The sequence below is a fragment of the Schistocerca cancellata genome, chromosome 5 (assembly GCF_023864275.1).
Source record: "Schistocerca cancellata isolate TAMUIC-IGC-003103 chromosome 5, iqSchCanc2.1, whole genome shotgun sequence".
In the NCBI taxonomy this organism is placed as follows: domain Eukaryota; kingdom Metazoa; phylum Arthropoda; class Insecta; order Orthoptera; family Acrididae; genus Schistocerca; species Schistocerca cancellata.
The window spans coordinates 40,264,868-40,291,560 of record NC_064630.1 but is presented as its reverse complement, the minus strand read 5'-3'; the positions used below and the strand labels follow the sequence as shown (position 1 = coordinate 40,291,560).

General features: G+C 38.5%; 1 protein-coding gene across 2 annotated transcripts in view; it reads left to right on the top strand.

Annotated features, from left to right (window-relative positions):
- LOC126187885 (E3 ubiquitin-protein ligase Arkadia-like) overlaps nucleotides 1-26,693 on the top strand; it is a 343,683-nt gene that overhangs the window by 300,112 nt on the left and 16,878 nt on the right. For both annotated transcript variants that reach the window (XM_049929229.1, XM_049929228.1), the window contains one exon: nucleotides 22,969-23,054. In XM_049929229.1, coding sequence (XP_049785186.1) covers nucleotides 22,969-23,054 — 86 coding nt within the window. The remainder of the gene's footprint in view (nucleotides 1-22,968; nucleotides 23,055-26,693) is intronic.

Here is a 26,693-nt window from a genome sequence, read left to right as displayed (position 1 = left end):
AACTAGCAGCACACAGTTTAATAGCTTCAATATCTTCCTTTAATCTGATCTGATGGGGATCTCACACACTCGAGCTGTACTTAACATTGTGTTGCACTTTTGTTCTATACGCTGTCTTCTTTGTAGATTAGTTGCACTTTGGTAAAGTTCTCCCAATGAACACAAGGTGAACATTCGCCTTCCCTACCACAGTCCTCAGATTAGATTAATACTAGTTCCATGGATCATGAATATGATATTTCGTAATGATGTGGAATGAGTCAATTTTCCAATACATGACATAATTAAGTTAATTTAACAACATACTTAAGTTAATATAACAACTTTTTCATTTTTTGTGTTTTTTATTTTATTTTTTTTTTAATATATTTTTTTAAAATTTATATCTAAAAATTCCTCTGTGGAGTAGAAGGAGTTGTCATTCAGAAATTCTTTTAATTTCTTCTTAAATACTTGTTGGTTATCTGTCAGACTTTTGATACTATTTGGTAAGTGACCAAAGACTTTGGTGCCAGTATAATTCACCCCTTTCTGTGCCAAAGTTGGATTTAATCTTGAATAGTGAAGATCATCCTTTCTCCTAGTATTGTAGTTATGCACACTGCTATTACTTTTGAATTGGGTTTGGTTGTTAATAACAAATTTCATAAGAGAGTATATATACTGAGAAGCTACTGTGAATATCCCTAGATCCTTAAATAAATGTCTGCAGGATGACCTTGGGTGGACTCCAGCTATTATTCTGATTACACGCTTTTGTGCAATAAATACTTTATTCCTCAGTGATGAATTACCCCAAAATGTGATGCCATATGAAATCAACGAGTGAAAATAGGCGTAGTAAGCTAATTTACTAAGATGTTTATCACCAAAATTTGCAATGACCCTTATTGTATAAGTAGCTGAACTCAAACGTTTCAGCAGATCATCAATGTGTTTCTTCCAATTTAATCTCTCATCAATGGACACACCTAAAAATTTGGAATATTCTACCGTAGCTATATGCTTCTGATTAAGGTCTATATTTATTAATGGCGTCATACCATTCACTGTACGGAACTGTATGTACTGTGTCTTATCAAAATTCAGTGAGAGAACGTTTAGAAGGAACCACTTAGTAATTTTCTGAAAGACAGTATTGACAATTTCATCAGTTAATTCTTGTTTGTCAGGTGTGATTACTATACTTGTATCATCAACAAAGAGAACTAACTTTGCCTCTTCATGAATATAGAATGGCAAGTCATTAATATATATTAAGAACAACAAAGGACCCAAGACTGACCCTTGTGGAACCCCATTCTTGATAGTTCCCCAGTTTGAGGAATTTCCTGATCTTTGCATATTATGAGAACTACTTATTTCAACTTTCTGCACTCTTCCAGTTAGGTACGAATTAAACCATTTGTGCACTGTCCCACTCATGCCACAATACTTGAGCTTGTCTAGCAGAATTTCATGATTTACACAATCAAAAGCCTTTGAGAGATCACAAAAAATCCCAATGGGTGGTGTTCGGTTATTCAGATCATTCAAAATTTGGTTGGTGAAAGCATATATGGCATTTTCTGTTGAAAAACCTTTCTGGAAACCAAACTGACATTTTGTTAGTACTTCATTGTTACAGATATGTGAAGTTACTCTTGAATACATTACTTTCTCAAAAATTTTGGATAAAGTGTTAGAAGGGAAATTGGACGGTAATTGTTGACATCAGATCTATCCCCCTTTTTATGCAAAGGTATAACAATAGCATATTTCAGTCTATCAGGGAAAATGCCCTGTTCCAGAGAGCTATTACACAGGTGGCTGAGAATCTTACTTATCTGTTGAGAACAAGCTTTTAGTATTTTGCTGGAAATGCCATCAATTCCATGTGAGTTTTTGCTTTTAAGCAAGTTTATTATTTTCCTAATTTCAGAGGGAGAAGTGTGTGAGATTTCAATTGTATCAAATTGCATAGGTATGGCCTCTTCCATTAACAGCCTAGCATATTCTAATGAACACCTGGATCCTACTATATCCACAACATTTAGAAAATGATTTTAAAAATATTTTCAACTTCTGACTTTTTGTTCGTAAAGTTTTCATTCAATTTGATGGTAATACTGTCTTCCTGTGCTCTTGGTTGACCTGTTTCTCTTTTAATAATATTCCAAATTGTTTTAATTTTATTATCAGAGTTGCTGATTTCAGACATGATACACATACTTCTGGATTTTTTAATAACTTTTCTTAATATAACACAGTAGCTTTTATATTATTTGATAGTTTCTGGGTCACTACTCTTTCTTGCTGTCAGATACATTTCACTTTTCCGGTTACAAGATATTTTTATACCCTTAGTAAGCCATGGTTTGTTACGAGGTTTCTTACGAGTATATTTAACTATTTTCTTGGGGAAGCAGTTTTCAAATGCATTTACAAAATGTCATGAAATAAATTATATTTTAAATTGGCATCAGGTTCATGGTACACCTCATCCCAGTCTAACTGCTGTAGGCTTTCCCTGAAATTTGCAATTGTTAAATCGTTGACTGAACGTACTACTTTGGAGGACTGTTTAGTATTGCTGAATGGAGCTATGTCATATATTGTAACTAGCTGTGCACCATGATCAGAAAGACCATTCTCAACAGGCTAAGCATTTATGTGGCTAAACTTATCTTGGTCTATAAAGAAGTTATCTATCAGTGAGCTGCTATCCTTTACCACTCGAGTAGGAAAATCAATAACGGGTGTCAAATTGAAAGAACCGAGTAATACTTCAAGGTCATTTTTCCTATTACCCTCTTTCATAGAATCTACATTGAAGTCCCCACAAATAATAATTTGCTTCCCCCTGTCTGACAGATAGCACAACAAGGAGTCCAAATTTTTCAGAAATAGATGAAAATTTCCTGATGGGGACCTATATACAGTTACAATTATAAATGTGCCTTTATTTAATTTAAGCTCACAGGCACATGCTTCTATATGTTTCTCTACACAAAACTTTTTTGTTTCTATACTTTTTGCACAATGATAACTTTTGACATATATAGCAACTCCTCCTTTCTCCATATTTTCTCTCATTACACGTGCAGAGACCTTATATCCACTTACATTTACCTTATCCATATCAGTAACAATGTGATGCTCAGACAGGCATAGTATATCTATTTCATCCTCAGCTTCTAAATCTTCTAAACAAACCAGAAGCTCATCTATTTTATTCTTTAAACTCCCAATATTTTGATGAAATATACTTACATTATTTTTAATTATACTTTTATGAGAACCTTTCCTTATTCTAACATTAGCAGTACTCTCCTGTCTGAGTTTCTCATTGTGCTTAGGCCTAGTTGCTATACCAGTGGTCACATGGTGTTCAGAGAGGCAGATTATGTCAACTGGGTTGGGTGACTTTAATTCATCAATGCAATTACCTAGGACTGAGATACAACTTGGTGGAGATAAAATTTCTGGTGATTGGTGAAAATTTATAATTGACAGCTGTGATTGGTGATCCAATGTGCTAGAATTGTGCTGTTTTTCTTTCCTAAACTGAAGATTTGTTTCAATCCTGACCTCTCGTAAAACTTGACATCTTTCTGTCTTACCTATCCTAAAAAAAGGTGCTGCTCCAACACCTGTAACCACTGGTATTTTACCATTCATGGCAGTGCCTCCTCCCCTTAAATTTCCTGCTATTACCCCAGCCAGTTTCCCCTTCCCTTTCCTGTTGAGATGTAGGCCGTGCCTGGTATAGTCCCACCTACTGAGAGAATCAACAGGAACCACACCAATATGAGCCCCCGCACCTGACCCAAGCAGCCGTTCCAACTCCAAATTAACTCTCCCAACAGAAGAGTTCAAATGAGGCTGGTCATGGCGTCTCAGGACAGATACAAATTCAACATTGGTGGGTCTCGATGCTGACGCAATCTTTACCTGGTCACACTCTATACTGTACCCAGGATCTCTGTCGATGCTGTTCCCTGGCCCTCCCACAGTAACCATGGTGTTTTCCCTGGTAAATCCTTTACAGAGTGAACCTAAATCCTCTGTCACCTGATCCAGACTAGCACTTGGGTTGAAAAAATTTGTGACTTGGTATTCTGGTCCTAATTCCTCATGCAGAAGTTGGCCTACACCTCTGGCATGAGAATTACCTAACTACAAAACTTTCTTCCTTTTCGATGGCCTTCCTACATTCTTTTTCAATTTCCTATTGAAAGTTTGTTGTGTCCTGTCTACACCTACCTCTGCTTGAGGCTCATCAGTTTCTAACTGAAGCAACAGGTCAAACGTATTTTTGACATTCACCACAAAACTGTCAGACTTAGTTCTAGGCCTGTTCCTTCTGCTACCTGTTGCCACTTCCCACCTCTCTTTGCCCTTCCCCCTCCTTAACCTGTCCAGATCTTCCCTAGCCTGATCTAGCTCAGCCTGAAGGGCAGCATTTTTCCCCTCCTGTTCCACTATCTTCCTATCTCTGCTGCAAATCCTACATAACCACTGATGAGCCTGATCCACTTTCCCGACACCCACGCCACTGCAGTCCCCCCCAGTGAAAATAACTACTGCATCCATCACACCAAATCCCAGAACTAACAATTCTACGGCAAGTCAGGCACTTCTCACTCATGGCAAAAATAATACTTTAGCTAGAATAAATCAATTAAATTACCGAAAATAAAAAAAGACGTTACAAGAATTAAGCCTATTCACAAATGTATATAAGCAAGTTTCTCATTTAAAATTCCGCTGTTTTTCTGGGATCTGTATTAAAACAATGAAGATATACGCTATTTATTTTATATTTCACTTGATGGAATGAAAAAAATAGGACAATTAAACGAGATACTTTAACTTTGATTCTCCAAAAACGTTACAAGAATTAGGCCTATAAACAAATGTATATAAGCAAGTTTCTGATATAAAGTTATGCTGTTTTTCTGAAATCTGTATTAAAACAATGAAGTTATATGCTATTTACGGTAGTTTACTTATTTGTTACCGAGAAATTAGTTAAATTACCGTGAAACAAGAAACAAACACGTTTACAAAATTTAAGCCTAAGTGCGACTTCGCGAAGTTACGATCTTTTCGTGTTTTCTGAAAAAATACGCAAAGAAAAGTCAAACCTTTAACGGCAAGACTAAATGATACACTAATGCATGTATTTAATTTGTTGTCAGCGTTAAACTAAATTATATTCCTGTCTAAATCACTTAACTTTCTGGAAATGGTTTCTGGCGTCACTTACTCGGCGGCCATCTTGGAACACCTTGGAACACTTATTCGTTCCATTTCATATCACTGTGCAGTGTCTTGCCTATGTATCTAATCGACGTGACTCTGAAGCAGCACTCTACTAATGCTGAATTCTAACATTACCCAGCATACTAGTTTCTATTCATCTGCATTAAATTACATTTTCTGCATTTAGAGCAAGCTGCTATTTGCCACACCAACTAGAAATTGTGTCCAGTCTGTCAGATCATTATGTTCAGGGTGAGGCTAAAAGATGTTAACATTAAGTGGGTGTCTAACAATGTGAAATTAAAAGACAGAGATTTGGTTAGAGGGTTTCAATTTGACGCCCATCCTGGTCAGTGCACTTCTAGAGTTTGTCAGTTGTTGATTGTAAGGCCCACTGAGCCATTTGGGCGGGGATGTGGCCCTTTACGTTGTCCAAGTTGCTAGGTTTGCTGGCATAGACACAATCCTTGATTATGCTCCACAGCCAAAAGCTGCATGGCATCAGGTTGGGTGAATGTGCTGGCTGTGGGAGAGAACCGCCTTGCCATCCAATGTTTACCAAACATTCCGAGCACACGATCCGAAACCATTTGTCTGTAATGTTCAGAGGTGCTGCCTTGCTGAAAGTACCCTCACTGGAATATGGCAAGTGCTCAGCATGGCATGGTAATTCTCTCCCCTGATGATCTGTTGTTCAAAAAAAGAAGGGTCCAGGCACTCTAGGTTTGCTCACTGCTCATTAAACGTTGACCTTGGTGGAATCGCGCATGTGTTCTCAAACTTCCAAGTGGTGCTTGATGGTCCTGATGACACAGTTGTGCTTGTCCACATGACAGCTGATGTGGAATGTTGCCTTGTTATAAAACATGAGCAGAATGTCAAGCTCAATGTGCACTATTTCCAAGATAATTTGTACAGCACGTACACATGCTTGCTTGTCTGTATTTGTGAGCTGCTGCATGATCTGCAAGTGGTATGGCTTCATTCCTAAATTATCAATGCTTAAGACTTTGGTCCATAGAACTCGAATACTTCCAGACATTGAGATCCTTGCTAATGAAAAATGACGTCTACAAATAGTTTCCGAAGGAAACGGGACAAAGATTGTCAAATTGAAGGGTTTGTGAAGCCCCCACTTCTATACCCTAAGTATTCCTATTGCAAATTAGACTTCTTGTAATGCAATTCCAGACCAATTGAGAGGCCAGTGTTCTGTCCAATTAGTTTTCATAGTTTACCATAGACCACATTGCAACATAATAGGTAAATATCATGAAGAAACTCAATAAGTGTGATTAATTTACATTTGCCTCAGTAAAATTATTTCACTCTAAGCGAGGACTGACGATGAGTGTTGCGCCTGCTCGATACCCGTGGCCCGAGCAGCACCAGAACGTAGGCTCCCTGCTGGTTTTACAACCGACCAACTAACCGGAAGATAGTTGCAGGTATTATGAAAGTAGTAGTATTACTCGTCGGTACCTTCTGGTATTAATCTTGAATAAAAGGTATTGAAATACTGGTCTGTTGAATTCTCTACAATTATGAGTGTTACTGTCTTTGTTATTTAACCTTAGTGTTGGGATGTTTTTGAAGGTCTGGTGGGATGCCTTCTCGTTGGTGGCAGTGCCAGAAGCCAGATTGTCTCTGGGAAATTCTTGAACAACATGGGAAAAAGTTTTAGTGCAAGCAAAGAATAGCCTCAAAGTCATAAACCAATTACATTACCACCTCTATCCAGTTCACCAGCCATAAAGACCCCAGATTTGTCGAGTAGCACGACGAAGCGAGCCGCACCTGATTCTCGATGAACATCTTTGCACGAATGTTTGCTATGTAACACGGTTGCAACATCCCACTTGCTTGTTGTCTAAATCAGTTAAAGCTGTTCTAGGGCATGACACTCACTCTACTAGTATTCACGTTACCTCATCCACTTGTACTTTGCCAACTGTAGATGATCCACAGTTCACAGTTTTTCATTTGTCACCAGTTTTAATAAAAATGTTTGTTTTGTATATTTTCAATAAATACAGCACTTAGTTTCCCTCGCATATAATTAATTGGTATACTTTACCAAATTTATGCATTCTTAAGCACTCGAGATGTGACACGTGTAGCACCCACAGCTCCTGGCCTCCGTCTGACTCGACCCCCGTATGCTCTCCCATTTGTGATACCACGTGGCATTGGCTGTTCTTTTCATAGGGCCTGCCTGTATCAGAATTTTTGCTTTCTACATATTTAGTTCATTAACACTGGGCATCAGTTTTATGCTCATGTATTTGGCCTAATACAATTGTCTGTTTCTAATTTGCTTTTCAGCTTTGTTGCTCTGGACTCATTTATTAATTTTTGCGATTTTTATTTTAAAATCTGTGCTGTCCTTCTTGCTGGGTCTACATATCAGTAGGCTTTCTCAAAATGCTCTCCCACCTAAGCTGCTTTCTGATGCCACAACATAAATTTGCATATGTTTCCTCAGATAGTGCAATCAATTGTCATCAAAATAAATTTCAGAAAAATTATCCCTACCTTTGAAATGAAAAATGATTTTTATACATCCCCTCATTTTTCATGTGATAATAGTCATAAAAACAAGGAGAAATGCATAATACAATGCAGCTATTACTATTTTGCCAAGTGAAATAAACATTAAACCATCAAATTGACTTGGTTAGATGAAATAAGACATTCTTACACATTCAAGAATATTCTTCTTAAAATTAATTATCTTTCAACAGTGTAATGTATCACTGCTAATTATATTAATTTTCAAAGCCTTTCAACACTTTGAATTTTTCTGACTACCTAGTACTTAAGTCCTAAAAGTACATCTATACACAGATTATTTTATAATTATAAGCAAGAAAAAGTATTGATATAGGTATTAAATCAGAACCCCGAAATTTTTATGTAAACACAAAAAAAATGAATAAAGCCATAAATTAATTAAGTCGTAAATATAAATCGTGTAGGTTTTATGGTGGGTTTTTCTTTAGCTTACTTTTTGTATAGCCTGTCACTGTGGGATTTCACCATAGCTCTTATGCCTTGTCACAATGGGATTTTGATCATAGTCTCTTATTCAGGGTGTATACAACCCGGGACAACCAGGAAATCCGGGAAAAACCCGGGAATTTTTTCATCTGGGAGAAAACCGGGAAAAACCTGGGAATTTTTCAGAATTCCGGGAATTATTCATTGTTTTAGCTTTCAGTTAAATTTTTGTAATTTTGACTGGTAAGAAATGATTCTCTAGTGAAGAATGTTAATGTATCCTGCTACTGGAGAATGATACTGCAGCAATAAAATATAAACAAGAGGGGGGGGGGGGGGGGGGGGGAATAAAACTTTAGCGGCAGAGGAAATGCGTCATTTACGACAACAAAACACCGTGCACGCAAAACAGTCTTCTAACAGCAAAAATATGTCAAAGGCCTTAGGGCGAAGACTAATATTTTGTAACAATAAGCTAGCTGTATCGGCCGTAGCAGCAAGCAGTCAGATGCTAACGAGAAAAATTTTTCTCGTGCGCCCTAGCTGCCAGATCGGCGCATGCGCAGAGTTGTCTGAGTTGTAGTGGGGAGGAGGTTAGTCTGTACCTGACTCCTGTTTGCGTTAAGCGATTTCACTGTTTCCTCTTCGTTTACAGCTCCCACGTCAAATGAAAACAAAATGGATTTCTGTGGCCGGGACCTATCAAGTGAATTATAATACATTCACATAATTACGGAGAGCAAAATATAATATTAGTTTCAGTTTTCTGATTTTATTTTATTTCCACGTTATTAGCAGTCAAGCATTTATCACCTTGCAGAACAATGAAGTTATTTTTGTCAGTTTGGTAAAGATATTTGGCTTTATTAATCTTTCCTCTGAGGCAGTCAATTTATTTGGAATGAAGTGTTTCATTCCACAGTATTGGCTAGTTCCAACTGTTCGCTGAATTTCAAGTGCACGTTTTCATCTTCTGCCATGTATGGCATCATGCCATAATAAAGAACCAAATATGAGATAGTACAGTACTGGTACTCCAACAAAATTTACATTCCAAAAACCACACTTAAAACCGAGCGAGGTGGCGCAGTGGTAGCACACTGGACTCGCATTCGGGAGGACGACGGTTCAATCCCGTCTCCAGCCATCCTGATTTAGGTTTTCTGTGATTTCCCTAAATCGTTTCAGGCAAATGCCGGGATGGTTCCTTTGAAAGGGCACGGCCGATTTCCTTCCCAATCCTTCCCTAACCCGAGCTTGCGCTCCGTCTCTAATGACCTCGTTGTTGACGGGACGTTAAACACTAACCTAACCTAACCTAACCACACTTAAAATCTTAATATCAGATAGGACCTACTTCATTGCGAATCTCAAAAAACCAATGTGCAATTCAAGCAAATTATGCATTTTAAGTATGGTTTACTTAATTCTGATGCTTTTGGAGTATCCTCTGATGTCCTGTTTCCTTTATGGCGCAATGTAAGCCCTCGTAGTGCTTTATACATGAGGGCTTCCTACACCACTGCAGCTGCACATGCGCAATAATTTCCTGTTAGGAAAAGGACTAAAATACAATGTCAGGCCTAACCTGTCAGACAGAAATGTAAGAGAAAATATGCTTGTTGATTTAAAAATCGGTCTCGATTATAATAAGATAGATAATGCTTCTCAAGCCAGAATTGCGTATGATGTAACCCGCATGCTAGAGAAAAATGCAGCTACTTTGTCTAATGCTACGCAAAATGACAGAATTTTAGTAACTTCCATTAATAACAAACTTAAAACAGCAAATGCTTTAATAACTAAATCTGATAAAGGTTGTTGTCTAGTCATTGCTTATATTTCTGAGTATATTTCTAAAACTGAAAATTTCTTCAGTGAAAACAACATATCAGAGCTGCATGATGATCCGACACCTGAATTACAGAAAGGTTAGCTGTTAACAATGCAAAATTTCTTATAAAACCTTTGCAAAAGAAACTACTCATCAATATGAACCCTCAGCCCCCTAAACTTCGGTCCCAGTTCAAAATTCATAAACCTAATCATCCAATACGTCCAATCTCCAATAGCATGAATAGCGCATATCACGATTTGGCCCGATTTCTACACAAAACTTTGAAAAAATCCTTCGTTTTCGAAAATAATTATTCCATTCCTAACAGCCACGTTTTGGTCCAAAATATTAAAAACTTAGTATGCAGTTCAGACACCAAGCTTTCTTCCTTAGATACTAAAAATCTTTATACCAATGTCCCGGTACATGAGATGCTCATCATTGTGGAAGAAAACTTACGTCAATTTAAAAAAGATCTATCAGATGAACATATTACTGATTTTATGAATCTCATTAATGTCGTTGTCAAGTACAACTACTTTGAATTCAACGGACAACTGTACCAGAAGTCTGACGGGCTCGCTATGGGCAACCCTTTAGCCGGCATCCTCGCTGACATCTTTATCAATTCCTTGGAAAAAAAGCTGTTTAACTGTGTCTCAGCCGCTTCACTGGGTATCCTTTCTTACACAAGATACGTTGATGATATTCTAGTCATCTATAATGGACCCGCCGATAGAATTGATCATATATTTAAACTTTTTAACGACCTCCATGAAAAAATTTCTTTCACTATTGAACTCGAAAACGATAACCGCCAATTAAATTATTTAGACTTGACGCTTACAATAGAAGACAATAACATCACTTTCAATATTTTTCGAAAAGAAACTTATACTGACCAAATCGTGCCTGCTTCCTCTTCTCATCCACAGTCTCAAAAAATAGCCTTTTTTCACTCTGCCATCCACCGAGCCACCTCCATACCACTTTCAACAGAAAAGTTTAATGAGGAGATTAATTTACTTAAAACCATAGCAGTCAATAATGAATACACGCCTAACATAGTGGACGATATCCTAAAAAAGAAAACTGCAAGAACTACCACGCTCAACACCTCATGCACTGAAATTAACCCAAAAAAACATTTTTCTATTCTTTTCATAGGACCCATTTCCTATCAGATTCAGCGCATGCTTCGCAACAAATACAACTGCAATGTTGCCTTCTCTACTAATAATAATCTAAAGAGAAATTTCATTCATAATTTGAAATCCATTCGCTCCCCTACAGAAAGTTCTGGCGTTTATAAGATCATCTGCGATACCTGCTCCTCCTATTATATATGGCAAACCGGACGTGCTTTCACCGTCAGATATAAAGAACATCTTTTGAGAGAGAACGGCACTAGTCCCCTAAATTCATCCTTTGCCGATCATCTCTTAATTACTGGACACGTGCCTAAAGCCATAGGCGATAACAATATTCTGCATACCGAAAAGAAGGGGCGTAGATTAGACGTCTTAGAAGAATTGGAGATTTTCAAACATCTCACTCGCCACATGATGGCCTCATTCTCAACGAACTGCCGCAGCTGCAAAATAAAAACTTTTTTGACTGTATAAAGCCATTGCTCGATCTTTGACTCAGATTTCCTCATGCAGTTTACCGAAATGTTGTTTTCCTGTCACATCTTTGCTGTTTTCTTGTATGTCATAACTAACGTTTTTACATTACAAAATGTATCTCTATTTAAAGCAGATAAATATGTAACTTCATCCTGTTATTATTAACGCCTACGTTATGTCTGAATCAGCTGCATCACAATTTCATGTGTCTAATTTTGAATGTACAGTAGCCTAGTTGTTTCTGCGGCTACTAGATGGCGCTCGTAGCAACACCATGTTTACTTTCCACACTTTCTAAAGTGGGCACCTCAGTCTTGTTGCAACCCCTGTCCACAGTACGAGCAGCCCTTAGCGGCTCGCCATCTGACAAGTGTTCATGACGTCGCCTTTCCGGCCGAGATCTTTTTTAATATGTGACTTGTAAGTACTGCACCTTTTTGAGTCAGTACAAACTTTAATTTTATATTATGTAGTATATACCTAATGTTTTAGTACAGTTCGTCTAATTCTGAAGATGATGCTCATAGTAGCGTCGAAACCAGGTCAATTGTGACTTAATATTTGTGACCGAGGGCTTATTTGTTACAATATAATTCTGACACGGTCACTGAACCTTGGCAGCTATGTTCAAAGTAAACTATTAACTTTTCCTCTTTGTGTGTTTGCACCATGTAACAGTGATCGGGGTATTGGCTGACTATAACACGTGTCCTATGCTCTGAATATCTGCTGTCAGCGTCTGGCAAGATCACATGGCATGAGATATGATTGGCTTACAAAATGACATCGCAATCTTGGTTTTAATGCTCCTGAAACTAACGTGCCGTGTTTAGTGCAATTTGAATTTATTCTTTCATAATACGAAAATATGCATCGTATATGTTGCTGCACATCAAAGTGCTTTCAAAACTTCTCTCTCTCTCTCTCTTTCTTCTTCTTCTTCTTAAATTGAAAGTCTTTCCAAAACTTCTCTCCCTTTTTTTTTTTTTTTTTTTTTTTTTTTTTGGGAAGTTCTATGCCAGTGTATAAAACATTAACCATTCAAAGGATTGATAAATTTTACAGTCCCAAAGGAATAATCTACGGAAAACCTACTATCACTTAGCATGGAAAAAGTGTATTTCTGCCTGGAAAAAACTATAAATTTTAAACTTGAAAAATCCGGAAATAATCTGGGGAAATTTTTTTTTCCCCCCCTTGTCCACGTATACACCCTGTTATTACCTAGCATGTATCAGTTCAGTCTCTTACAAAAACTGCTACTTTTAGTCATCCATTGGGTACCTTTATTTATTCTGTATATTTCCTACTATGTAAAATTTCCTGCACTTCTATAAAACAGGGTCAAACCTTCCCACACTTATCGATGTGCCTCCTTCCTTGTAGGAAACCATTACAAGTTCATGCTTGTACTGCATGAGGAATGAGTGAGAAACCGTAATTAAAGTCCATTGATTGGCCTCAGTAGATCACCCAAAAATTCATTGGCATGCAGTGCTGCAGCTCACCATCCCCTTGGTATGCCCATCAGAACAGTTACATAACTGTTATACCTTACCATAAGACTAAATCCTTACTAGCTGTTAATAGTTGGTAGGTATAAACTTTCCTTCTAATGGTACAATGCTGTCTCTGATGGCCCTGCCTGGTTATGGATTATTAATATTTAGTCTCTTCAATGTACAAGTAGGTGGGACTCACCCATGACTCTTTTCATCGTAATCTTTGTATAATTCCTCATTAAAAATTTTTGTTTGCTAGTGGCCATGTAATTTAGCTGTGGGTTAGCCCTCTTTGCAACTTTATCTCTTTTTGACTTTTTTCTTCCAACCTTTACCCTTTTTTGTTTCATTTTCTTTGTTTGTACAACGCGTAAAGGAGGAACTAGATATTTTGAGGAGGGTGAAGGGTGGTGGGGAATGGGCAGTTGGCAAGAAGGCAGCTAGGAGGAGAAGGTATTCAGACAGTTATACTTTGCGTATATGCAATAGATTTGACCAACTGTCAGAGTTGAGTGGAGAGGAGCCTCTTGTAGCTGTAGATGTAGGGAACATGCAGCAGTCCTTAGCAGTTAGGAGGCCTAGGTCAGTGGCAAATTCTAACAGGAAGGGGAAGATTCTGCTGCTAGGTGGTTAGCACGGTAGAGGTGTGGGCCAGCAGTTGCAGGAAGTGTTGGGGAGTGAGTACCAGGTCACCAGCATTGTGAAGCATATTGCAGGGTTGGCTCAGGTGACTGACAGCGTAGGGGAGTTATGTAGGAATTTTATGAAGGAGGATCAGGTAGTGATAGTTGGTGGAACAGGGAACAGCCTTGATAGGGAAGGGGAATACGATGTAGGTGGTGATCTGGTAAAGATAGCTACTCAGACTGGTGACACTAATGTGCATTTTGTGCAACTGTTTCAGCTTCATGATCGGTCTCATCTTAATGCGGCTGTCATAGACACATTAACATAGGGGTGGAGAGGGCGCTGATGGCAGAGGGCATGGGTCAAATTTCAGTGGTGCCAGTTGGGTCTATCATTAGATTGGGTTTCACTATGCATGGCTTGCACTTCCGTAAGTATGGGAAGGGGAGGCTGGCAAAGCATATAGGTGACATTGTAGGGGGTGGTGGTGGGATCATAGACAAATTCCTTTAGTAGTTGGTGTTAGAGCTGCACATTTTTTAGATGGAAGTAAGCTGATAGGCATACCTGCTTAAAGGAAGTCGCTCTAAGGACTCACCTTCAGAGGATGTCATGTTTCCAAGTAGAGAAGGAATTAGCATATTTCATTAAAATATAAGAGGCATTAGAGATAAAGTTAGTGAACTGCTTATAGATGTTGACTCTGAAATTATTAGTATGTCAGAGCACCACTTAAGGGGAGCCGGAGGTGCCTATGCTGCCCATGTTAAAATCACTAAGTTTGAGGAACATTTATGAATAAACTACAAAATAGAAAAATTTGAATTTTTTTTACATATAGAGTGGTTTAGTATTGCAGTTATGACAGAGGAATTTTGGAGTATCTTTTCTAGTTTCCTACCAATTATTTTTTTTATTAATTACCCAAATTTTTTTACAAATAATTGCTTTATAATTAAACTGAAATGAAACTACTGAACATATTGCCAAGTGGCTGTGTTACAATGTTAGTTTGACCACTAGGAGTGCTGTATAAAAATTTCATCTCTCTAGCTTGAGTGGATTTTGGGAAAATGTTCCTTATATTCGAAAAATTCTAATTTACGGGAAATGGCTATCAAAGTTTCTCAATACATTCCTGCACTATAGGATGGATTATCAGGGTCTTCTTCTTCATCCTCCAAAAGCTTCCTCTTCTGTCTTCTTTTCTGGCCTGTTGTTCCATCATACTTCATATGCCTTTCTCTTCTTTCTGCTCCTCTTATCCTTTCTCTGTCAATATTTCTTAGTGCTCATACAGTGTTCACCCCAGCTGTAAATCCTAATGCCTTCAGAACTTCACACTTCACACTGTTCCCTTGGTTGTAGGTTGCTATTGCATCATAACTGCCAAAGTGCAGTGTTTTTATGCTTACAAACACCCTTTTAGGAATCACTTTCCAAATCAAATTGTTTACGCTCTCATCAGCATTCTACGTCTTTCCGTGTAGACATTTGTGTAACAATTCTGGCTGTGCTAAGTCATGAAAAATTGGTTTTATTGTTCCCTCCTGATTCTTGTACATACTGCATATTACCCGCTTTACACAAGAAGTATAATACTACCAACAACAGGCGCAACAGGTGATCATAAGGCCATTGCAGCATCCCTGAATATGGAAGTTAAAAGGAATATAAAAAAAGGGAGGAAGGTTTATCTGTTTAGCAAGAGTAATAGAAGGCAGATTTCAGACTACCTAACAGATCAAAACGAAAATTTCTGTTCCGACACTGACAATGTTGAGTGTTTATGGAAAAAGTTCAAGGCAATCGTAAAATGCGTTTTAGACAGGTACATGCCGAGTAAAACTGTGAGGGATGGGAAAAATCCACCGTGGTACAACAACAAAGTTAGGAAACTACTGCGAAAGCAAAGAGAGCTTCACTCCAAGTTTAAACGCAGCCAAAACCTCCCAGACAAACAGAAGCTAAATGATGTCAAAGTTAGCGTAAGGAGGGCTATGCGTGAAGCGTTCAGTGAATTCGAAAGTAAAATACTAGGTACCGACTTGACAGAAAATCCTAGGAAGTTCTGGTCTTACGTTAAATCAGTAAGTGGCTCGAAACATCATGTCCAGACACTCCGGGATGATGATGGCATTGAAACAGAGGATGACAAGCGTAAAGCTGAAATACTAAACACCTTTTTCCAAAGCTGTTTCACAGAGAAAGACCGCACTGCAGTTCCTTCTCTAAATCCTCGCACCAACGAGAAAATGGCTGACATCGAAATAAGTGTCCAAGGAATAGAAAAGCAACTGGAATCACTTAACAGAGGAAAGTCCACTGGACCTGACGGGATACCAATTCGATTCTACACAGAGTACGCGAAAGAACTTGCCCCCCTTCTAACAGCCGTGTACCGCAAGTCTCTAGAGGAACAGAAGGTTCCAAATGATTGGAAAAGAGCACAGGTAGTCCCAGTCTTCAAGAAGGGTCGTCGAGCAGATGCGCAAAACTATAGAACTATATCTCTGACGTCGATCTGTTGTAGAATTTTAGAACATGTGTTTTGCTCGAGTATCATGTCGTTTTTGGAAACTCAGAATCTACTATGTAGGAATCAACATGGATTCCGGAAACAGCGATCGTGTGAAACCCAACTTGCTTTATTTGTTCATGAGACCCAGAAAATATTAGATACAGGCTCCCAGGTAGATGCTATTTTTCTTGACTTCCGGAAGGCGTTCGATACAGTTCCAGGTAGATGCTATTTTTCTTGACTTCCGGAAGGCGTTCGATACAGTTCCGCACTGTCGCCTGATAAACAAAGTAAGAGCCTACGGAATATCAGACCAGCTGTGTGGCTGGATTGAAGAGTTTTTAGCAAACAGAACACAGCATGTTGTTATCAACGGAGAGACGTCTACAGACATTAAAGTAACCTCTGGCGTGCCACAGGGGAGTGTTATGGGACCATTGCTTTTCACAATATATATAAATGACCTAGTAGATAGTGTCGGAAGTTCCATGCGGCTTTTCGCGGATGATGCTGTAGTATACAGGGAAGTTGCAGCATTAGAAAATTGTAGCGAAATGCAGGAAGATCTGCAGCGGATAGGCACTTGGTGCAGGGAGTGGCAACTGACCCTTAACATAGACAAATGTAATGTATTGCGAATACATAGAAAGAAGGATCCTTTATTGTATGATTATATGATAGTGTAACAAACACTGGTAGCAGTTACTTCTGTAAAATATCTGGGAGTATGTGTGCGGAACGATTTGAAGTGGAATGATCATATAAAATTAATTGTTGGTAAGGCGGGTACCAGGTTGAGATTCATTGGGAGAGTCCTTAGAAAATGTAGTCCATCAACAAAGGAGGTGGCTTACAAAACACTCGTTCGACCTGTACTTGAGTATTGCTCATCAGTGTGGGATCCGTACCAGACCGGGTTGACGGAGGAGATAGAGAAGATCCAAAGAAGAGCGGCGCGTTTCGTCACAGGGTTATTTGGTAACCGTGATAGCGTTACGGAGATGTTTAACAAACTCAAGTGGCAGACTCTGCAAGAGAGGCGCTCTGCATCGCGGTGTAGCTTGCTCGCCAGGTTTCGAGAGGGTGCGTTTCTAGATGAGGTATCGAATATATTGCTTCCCCCTACTTATACCTCCCGAGGAGATCACGAATGTAAAATTAGAGAGATTAGAGCGCGCACGGAGGCTTTCAGACAGTCGTTCTTCCCGCGAACCATACGCGACTGGAATAGGAAAGGGAGACAATGACAGTGGCACGTAAAGTGCCCTCCGCCACACACCGTTGGGTGGCTTGCGGAGTATAAATGTAGATGTAGATGTAGATGAACACTGAACTAATTCGAAACAGTAAACAGCAAAGAGACGATTTTTCTTTTTCCTACATTCTTCCTCTTCTTATATACACGGTTACTAAAACATGGCATCGTAACCAGAACAAAAGTGTACGACAATATTAAATGGAGCAAGACGTTCGAAATTCTGAGGAAAATCTGAGTAAGCTGTAAGGAAATACGGGTAATATTTGTCACGGAAAACAATGTAGCCAACCCTTGCACACTCGCTGTATGCGTAACATAAAGTGCTGTATGCGTAACAGGCCGAGAAAATCTCAAGCAGTTCGCCAGGAAGTCACGAGAAGGTGTTAGATGCATTTAGCGGCCGCCCATTTCCTCTGCAGGTGTGGGGGCATATGGTAATAACTCCACTTCTAGGGCGAGTAGAACAATAATTCAAAGTTTACATTAAAGAGGAATGTACTAATTAATTTTCGGTAGGGGGGAAAAAAAAAATCGAAATTTTTAGGATTTGGCTTCCTTTATCAGGATACAGATTAGCTGGCTGTTTTTCAAGGAGTTCCTTGCGGGATGGGGGGGTGACTATGTACGTAAAAAAAACGGTATTCCATTTGCGTCCATATATACGTATCACGGCACTGCACTGGAAGATATTTGAATGTTGTGCAGGGGCAGTTGAATTTAGTGAAACTAAACTTCTAATTGTTGTTGTTTATAGGTCCCCTATCTCTGACTTCAGAGCATTTCTGCTCCAACTAGAGAGGGTTCTTGATTCACTTTACAGGAAGTGCCAGAAATTAGTTATATGTGGTGACTTTAATGTAAATTTTGTATATGAGAGTGCAAGAAAAAGGATGTTGGTAGATCTCCTAAAGTCATATGAGCTGATGCAGACTGTGTTTTTTCCCACTAGGGTGCAGGGGAATAGTAGCACAGCCATAGACAGTATTTGTATCCATTCTTCATTACTAGATGGGCATTCTGTTAGTAAAAGGGTGAATGGCCTTTCAGACCATGATGCACAAACTTTAACACTAAATGGCTTTAGTACACAAACAAATGTCACATATAATTACAAACTATGGAAGAAAGTTAATCCAACAGCAATACAGAGTTTTTAAACCTTGTCAAGGAACAAGAGTAGCAGAATGTTTATAGTGCCGATAACATAGATGACAAATATAATGCTTTCCTTAAAACATTTCTCATGCTCTCTGAGGGTTGCTTTCCATGAGAACGTTCTAAATGGGGTATTAGCAGTAATAGGAAGCCCACGTGGCTGACTAGTGGGATAAGGATATCATGTAGAACAAAACAGGAATTATATAAAAATGCTAGAAGTAGTCACAGTCAAGCTACAGTAACCCATTACAAACAGTATTGTAGGGTACTTAAAATGTTATTAGGAAGGCAAAGAGTATGTGGTATGCAAATAGAATAGCCAATTCACAGGATAAAATTAAAACCATATGGTCTGTTGTGAAGGAAGTGTCTGGTCAGCAGCTCAAGTCACTTCGTACTAAAAATATTTCTGTTACTGATAGATCAGATATATGTACAGTATTCATTTTCTGAGCATTTCTGGTGAATTAAATAAAAATTGAGTTTCTACAGGGAATCATATAACTTTCTTGGCAAATGCCTTTCCAAGATTAATGTCTGAAATACTCCTCAGTGATTGAGTGATACTCCTCAGGGGAGATTGAGTCAATAATTAAATCTCTGAAGACTAAGGACTCTCATGGCTATGATGAAGTGCCTAGCAGAATATTAAAGTGCTGTGCTGCACATGTTATTCTTGTATTTAGTCATTTGTAATTTTTCCTTTAGGAATGATCAGTTTCCTGAACGATTAAAGTACTCAGTAGTAAAGCCGCTTTATAAAAATGGAGAAAAGGATAACATAGACAATTTTAGACCTATTTCTATGCCATCAGTGTTTGCTAAAGTTATGGGTTGGGTTGATTTGGGGAAAGAGACCAAACAGCGAGGTCATTGGTCTCACCAGATTAGGGAAGGATGGGGAACGAAGTAGGCCGTGCCCTGTCAAAGGAACCATCCCGGCATTTGCCTGAAGCAATTTAGGGAAATCACGGATAACCTAAATCAGGATGGCCGGACATGGGATTGAACCATCAACCTCCTGAAAGTTAGTCCAGTGTGCTAACCACTGCGCCATCTCGCTCGGTGCTAAAGCTATTGAAAAGGCTGTGTATGTAAGGATAATTGAACATTTTATATTACATGATTTGCTATCAAATGTACAGTTCGGCTTTAGAAGTCGTTTAACAACTGAAAATGCTATATTCTCTTTTCTCTGTGAAGTACTGGATGGGGTAAACAAAAGGTTTCAAACGTTAGGCATATTTTTTTATTTAACTTAGGCGTTTGATCATGTCGGTCACAAAAATATATTGACCCAGAAGCTGGACCATTACGGAATACTGTGCTGATGCTAAGCAGGTATGGAATATCGTATAACAATGGGCGAGCCATGATGAGTGGCAAATGGAAAGAGTTATAGAGCTCCTGTGTTTGAACCAATGTTAACTGTTTTAGTGTGTACATTGTTGAGCTTGAGTTGAGTTGCAGTCGGAAGTGTTGTGACAGGCTCATATGCAGTTCCTTCAGGCTTGAGTAATAACATATGGACAATAATCAGTCGTCCTTTTCTGTCAGGTTTTATTAGACAAATCTAGATATCAGCTAGAGCTAGCCATTATCAATGCTAAAAAATATAAGAAGTACATAGTCAGGCAATAGTATAAAACGTTTCAACTTGTGGCGTAATCTGTTCAAAGTCAAATTGTCAGTTGTAGGTTCATTGTCAAACAAATTAACCTACAGAACTTCCTCCATGGTATGTTCGTTTAGATGCATCTACATGGTTAATAACAGCAAATCAGTATATTGGTTTTATTGTATTTACAATAAAAATCTGCTTCAAGTGGCACAGAGATTAGTACTCTCTACATTCGTAATGAAACAGCAAGCCACACAACTGTCCATCTTTCTGACATTTGGTGCCATGTATGAACTATTCAGTAAATAAGAGGAACCACATACCTGTCATGATGATTAAATAAAGAGAAAAATAGTACAAAAGATAGAAACATTTAAATCAAATCAGTTCTAATACTTGCAGCATATAGCATGTGCCTCCTTGTGTTTTGTAAATATTTTTTAAAAAAGTTTTACCAATCTGATTTTACATATGTGTTTTAAAGAGTAACAAAACAATTGACTCACAAGGAGTGAATCTGGAATTTTTTACATCTTCTATGTTTACTATTAATGTGACAATAAGTCGGACAGCAACGTAAATAATTTTACTTTTATTTTATTTTGTGTTATTCCTACGCAAATTTGGAGTTTTTTGCTAGAGACCATAGCTGCCTTTCTTTGAGTGTTATATATTACGTAGTTCATATAGAGCTTGCCATACAGCCAACCGATGTGTTCTCCACAAAGCCTACCTTCATTATATAGTCGTGAATGAACTGTGACAGAAGCCCAAACAACAGGGGACTGATGTACTAGGATGTGCATTGATGTTATGAAATAGTGGTATGTAATCTAATTTATAAGCCATATAGGTTATGTCATGAGTTGTAACTTTTTATACTATCACCTGTCTATGTACTTCTTATATTTTTTAGCATTGAAGATGGCTAGTCACTAGCTGAAATCTATATTTGTCTAATAAAACCTGAAAGAAAAGGATGACTGATTGCTGTGCTCTTATCATTTGAAAGTCATACCACAGTCATTGAGTGTGCACCCACATACCTAATGGAAGGTATTTTGATTTGGACAATAACTGAAATTCAACAAACAGATAAGGTTCGTGATGAAAATGAAGATTTTCAAAGACATCAACAATGGAATGAAACAAGCAGACATTGCAAGGGAATATGGACTTGCAGAATCAACATTAGCTATTTTTCTTAAAAGAAGGAAAAGAAATTGAAGAAAGTTTTCCACTACTTTTTCACTACTTCTTGTGTGAGAAACAATTTTTAATCAGTAGAGTCTTATGTCTAATTTGTGATTCATATTGCTGATTGATATGATTTAATACTTCATTTTTCTGGTGATGCTGAACAGAGAAGTTCAATAAAACACAGACTTCTAGTGTATCTATTTCAGAGCAACTTAGAACTAAATTGATTGAGTACAGACAGTTTAAGGTGGATGCAAAGTATTTGAATAATAATACTGGAACTCCATGTAGGTTCCATGCCACTATTAGTTTTGTTTTAATTGTGAATTATTGTGGAAGCCTTCGTGCATGTGATAGTGTAACCATACAGGTGCTGCGCAAATTTGAAAATTTGTTGCTGTTTATACTCTTTCTCCAGTTTCCAAACTGACTGATGTTTTATAGTGATTAAGGCTGCGGAGAATTCCATTACTAATCACACCATCCAGGAGAATAACTAGCCACAACAACTGATTGGGGCAGCAGAATTGACAGAAATTGCAAGATGGTGTAGTACATTGGACTGATATGCACTTGTTTCAGGTCACTACCAAACTTAGCTGACTGATCATACAATGTCAGTTTACACAACACACAATGCAGTATACGCTAACACTGCCATTGCCATTCTGTGTTGTCTTTGATGTGCTGAATTTTGTTTCATGAGTTGTTAACTCTGTGTTTCATGTTTCTTTTTGTGTACAAAAGCAGATGAAATGCTAGACTCGAAAGGAGATGTCTCCAGCAGTGGAACCGAGCTTTTGAAACCATATATATTGTGATGTAGGTTAAGATTCCAGGTATCACACCCTGCAGCCATTCATTGTAGTGGGCCCGTGTTTGCAAGTAATTGATGGGGGAAAAAAAATCTCCGCCTTTGCTCTCTTCAGCAGTTGTATAAATCTGCATGTAGTAGCTAAAACATGCATCAGTTGTGCATATAATGGTGATGATCCTATGTTTCTAGTAACAGTGCTTTTTTTTCTCCATGACATTCTACTGATGCATACAGAGTACAGTATTGCAGCATAATGCACATGTTACGCAGGTTTTAAAACAGTCTAAATTGCAGTGCAAAGATAACCCACAAGGATATGTACTATTTCCTTGCTCAAAGTTTTTAATTTTAAGTGATGTGTTATGTGGATAATTTGATGCAATTCACTATCATTTGTATTCACTGTTCTTTGCACCTGTTTTGTGTCCATTGATAAGATGAGTGATGTTCCTGGGAGGGGAGATCTCAAAAACTGTTTGTTACATGCAGGAACGTTTGACACTAGGCTGATGTTCACTTTAACAGTGATTGTGTTTTCCTTTCTTATTGCAGTTCAAGAGAAGAACAGATGATCTGGAAGACAACACAGAGAAGTGTACTATATGTCTGTCAGAATTTGAAGAAAATGAAGATGTCAGGTAAATTATTCTAACTACATAGTGTGCAGGTGGACTGTGTTTAGTGGCCGGCCGATGTGGCCGTGCGGTTCTGGGTGCTTCAGTCTGGAACCACGTGACTGCTACGGTCGCAGGTTCGAATCCTGCCTCGGGCATGGATGTGTATGATGTCCTTAGGTTAGTTAGGTTTAAGTAGTTCTAAGTTCTAGGGGACTGGTGACCACAGATGTTAAGTCCCATAGTGCACAGAGCCATTTGACTGTGTTTAGTGTAGTGATCACTGAAGTATTAAAATTTAAACTGTGACTACTACTGCAAAGTATCTTACGTATACCAATAATAAAACAGTAAAACTGTCGTGTATGTCTGTGTGAATGTTCTAATCTCCAGAACAACTTGAATTGTCATGGGGTTTTCACAGGCAACTTCAGCATTGCAACGCATGGGTTCCATTGCATGGCAGTTGGGACAAGTAAACATAAATATCGTCACTTAAAAGTTTTATCAGAAATCATCTGCTGAGCTTAGTAGTTCGGATGTAAAATTGTCACAGTGTAGTACACCAAAGAACCAATAGAAGGTGCTGTTAGTTTCATAGTGCACCAAATAACCATTAGTTGGTGCTCTTGGTTTATTAAACTCACTAACAATTGAGTTTTCAAATGTTTACATCTGTGACAGAATTAAGCAATGCAGTCGTTGTTGTTGTTGTTGTTGTGGTCTTCAGTCCTGAGACTGGTTTGATGCAGCTCTCCATGCTACTCTAACCTGTGCAAGTTTCTTCACCTCCCAGTACCTACTGCAACCTACATCCTTCTGAATCTGCTTAGTGTATTCATCTCTTGGTCTCCCCCTACGATTTTTACCCTCCACGCTGCCCTCCAATACTAAATTGGTGATCCCTTGATGCCTCAGAACATGTCCTACCAACCGATCTCTTCTTCTGGTCAAGTTGTGCCACAAACTTCTCTTCTCCCCAATCCTATTCAATACTTCCTCATTAGTTATGTGATCTACCCATCTAATCTTCAGCATTCTTCTGTAGCACCACATTTCGAAAGCTTCTATTCTCTTCTTGTCCAAACTATTTACCGTCCATGTTTCACTTCCATACATGGCTACACTCCATACAAATACTTTCAGAAATGACTTCCTGACACTTAAATCTATACTCGATGTTAACAAATTTCTCTTCTTCAGAAACGCTTTCCTTGCCATTGCCAGTCTACATTTTATATCCTCTCTACTTCGACCATCATCAGTTATTTTGCTGCCCAAATAGCAAAACTCCTTTACTACTTTAAGTGTCTCATTTCCTAATCTAATACCCTCAACATCACCCGACTTAATTCGACTACATTCCATTATCCTCGTTTTGCTTTTGTTGATGTTCATCTTATATCCTCCTTTCAAGACACCATCCATTCTGTTCAATTGCTCTTCCAAGTCCTTTGCTGTCTCTGACAGAATTACAATGTTATCGGCGAACCTCAAAGTTTTTATTTCTTCTCCATGGATTTTAATACCTACTCCGAATTTTTCTTTTGTTTCCTTTACTGCTTGCTCAATATACAGATTGAATAACATCGGCGAGAGGCTACAACCCTGTCTTACTCCCTTCCCAACCACTGCTTCTCTTTCATGTCCCTCGACTCTTATAACTGCCATCTGGTTTCTGTACAAATTGTAAATAGCCTTTCGCTCCCTGTATTTTACCCCTGCCACCTTTAGAATTTGAAAGAGAGTATTCCAGTCAACATTGTCAAAAGCCTTCTCCAAGTCTACAAATGCTAGAAACGTAGGTTTGCCTTTCCTTAATCTTTCTTCTAAGATAAGTCGTAAGGTCAGTATTGCCTCACGTGTTCCCATTTTTCTACGGAATCCAAACTGATCTTCCCCTAGGTCGGCTTCTACTAGTTTTTCCATTCGTCTGTAAAGAATTCGTGTTAGTATTTTGCAGCTGTGGCTTATTAAACTGATTGTTCGGTAATTTTCACATCTGTCAACACCTGCTTTCTTTGGGATTGGAATTATTATATTCTTCCTGAAGTCTGAGGGTACCTCGCCTGTTTCATACATCTTGCTCACCAGATGGTAGAGTTGTGTCAGGACTGGCTCTCACAAGGCCGTTAGTAGTTCCAATGGAATGTTGTCTACTCCGGGGGCCTTGTTTCGACTCAGGTCTTTCAGTGCTCTGTCAAACTCTTCACGCAGTATCATATCTCCCATTTCATCTTCATCTACATCCTCTTCCATTTCCATAATATTGTCCTCAAGTACATCACCCTTGTATAGACCCTCTATATACTCCTTCCACCTTTCTGCTTTCCCTTCTTTGCTTAGAACTGGGTTTCCATCTGAGCTCTTGATGTTCATGCAAGTGGTTCTCTTATCTCCAAAGGTCTCTTTAATTTTCCTGTAGGCAGTATCTATCTTACCTCTAGTGAGATAAGCCTCTACATCCTTACATTTGTCCTCTAGCCATCCCTGCTTAGCCATTTTGCACTTCCTGTCGATCTCATTTTTGAGACGTTTGTATTCCTTTTTGCCTGTTTCATTTACTGCATTTTTCTCCTTTCATCAATTAAACTCAATATTTCTTCTGTTACCCAAGGATTTCTACTAGCCCTCGTCTTTTTACCTACTTGATTCTCTGCTGCCTTCACTACTTCATCCCTCAAAGCTACCCATTCTTCTTCTACTGCATTTCTTTCCCTCGTTCCTGTCAATTGTTCCCTTATGCTCTCCCTGAAACTCTGTACAACTTCTGGTTCTTTCAGTTTATCCAGGTCCCATCTCCTTAAATTCCCACCTTTTTGCAGTTTCTTTAGTTTTAATCTACAGGTAATCTACAGGTATCTACAGTCGTATCTTTCACAAATACAAACCTATGACAAATTTACTTGGCTAGGATATACTGATTTTTGCTTTGTGTATTAAAAACTTGTTTTGCTTCTTCTGATAGTTTCTTTCTTTTATTCTTTGCTAGGAAAAACAAATTTATTAAGTTTGCTTTCTGATTTGGTTGCCTGCTCATTACATTTTGATTTTGTTTTGTTTGTGAATGGAAATTCCTAGAAAATAGTCAAATCTTTCTGAATACACCAGAACAGCTAAAAGGCTGAGGACTACGCAGTCTCAAAAATCCAGTGAATATCGTGAAGGGAGACTTGCTGTGGCTCGAGAACATTCGGCATTATCTTGTTGTTTGTAAACTCATTCTGAAAACGATGTGAGACATAACTCTGATCTAGAGCATCATACGTAATCTCGCTCTTCAGATCCCTTTGGTCACAGAGACTTAAAGTTACTTCTCTCCAACATAACATTGTAGAAGTGAGAATTCTAATGGGAAGTGGAGCAGGTGAGCAAGTTTTTACACCCCAAATCCTGCTTATTCTTAACAATTCACCATTTCACTTGAAATGTGTATAATTCCTAATGAGCTTACATTATGCCACGAACGTAAACAACGCACGAGGCCAGACGTTGCATATTGCGGGCGTGGACCTTAGTGCGAGTTACTTTTCACACGGCCCGCTCTGTGTGGCTCTCTCCCATGGAATGAAGCAAGCAGACTCTTCATTCACGTCCCCAATCACACTACATCAAACATTGCCCCAAAAAGAAGCTTTATAAGCCAAAAATAAATTTGACACA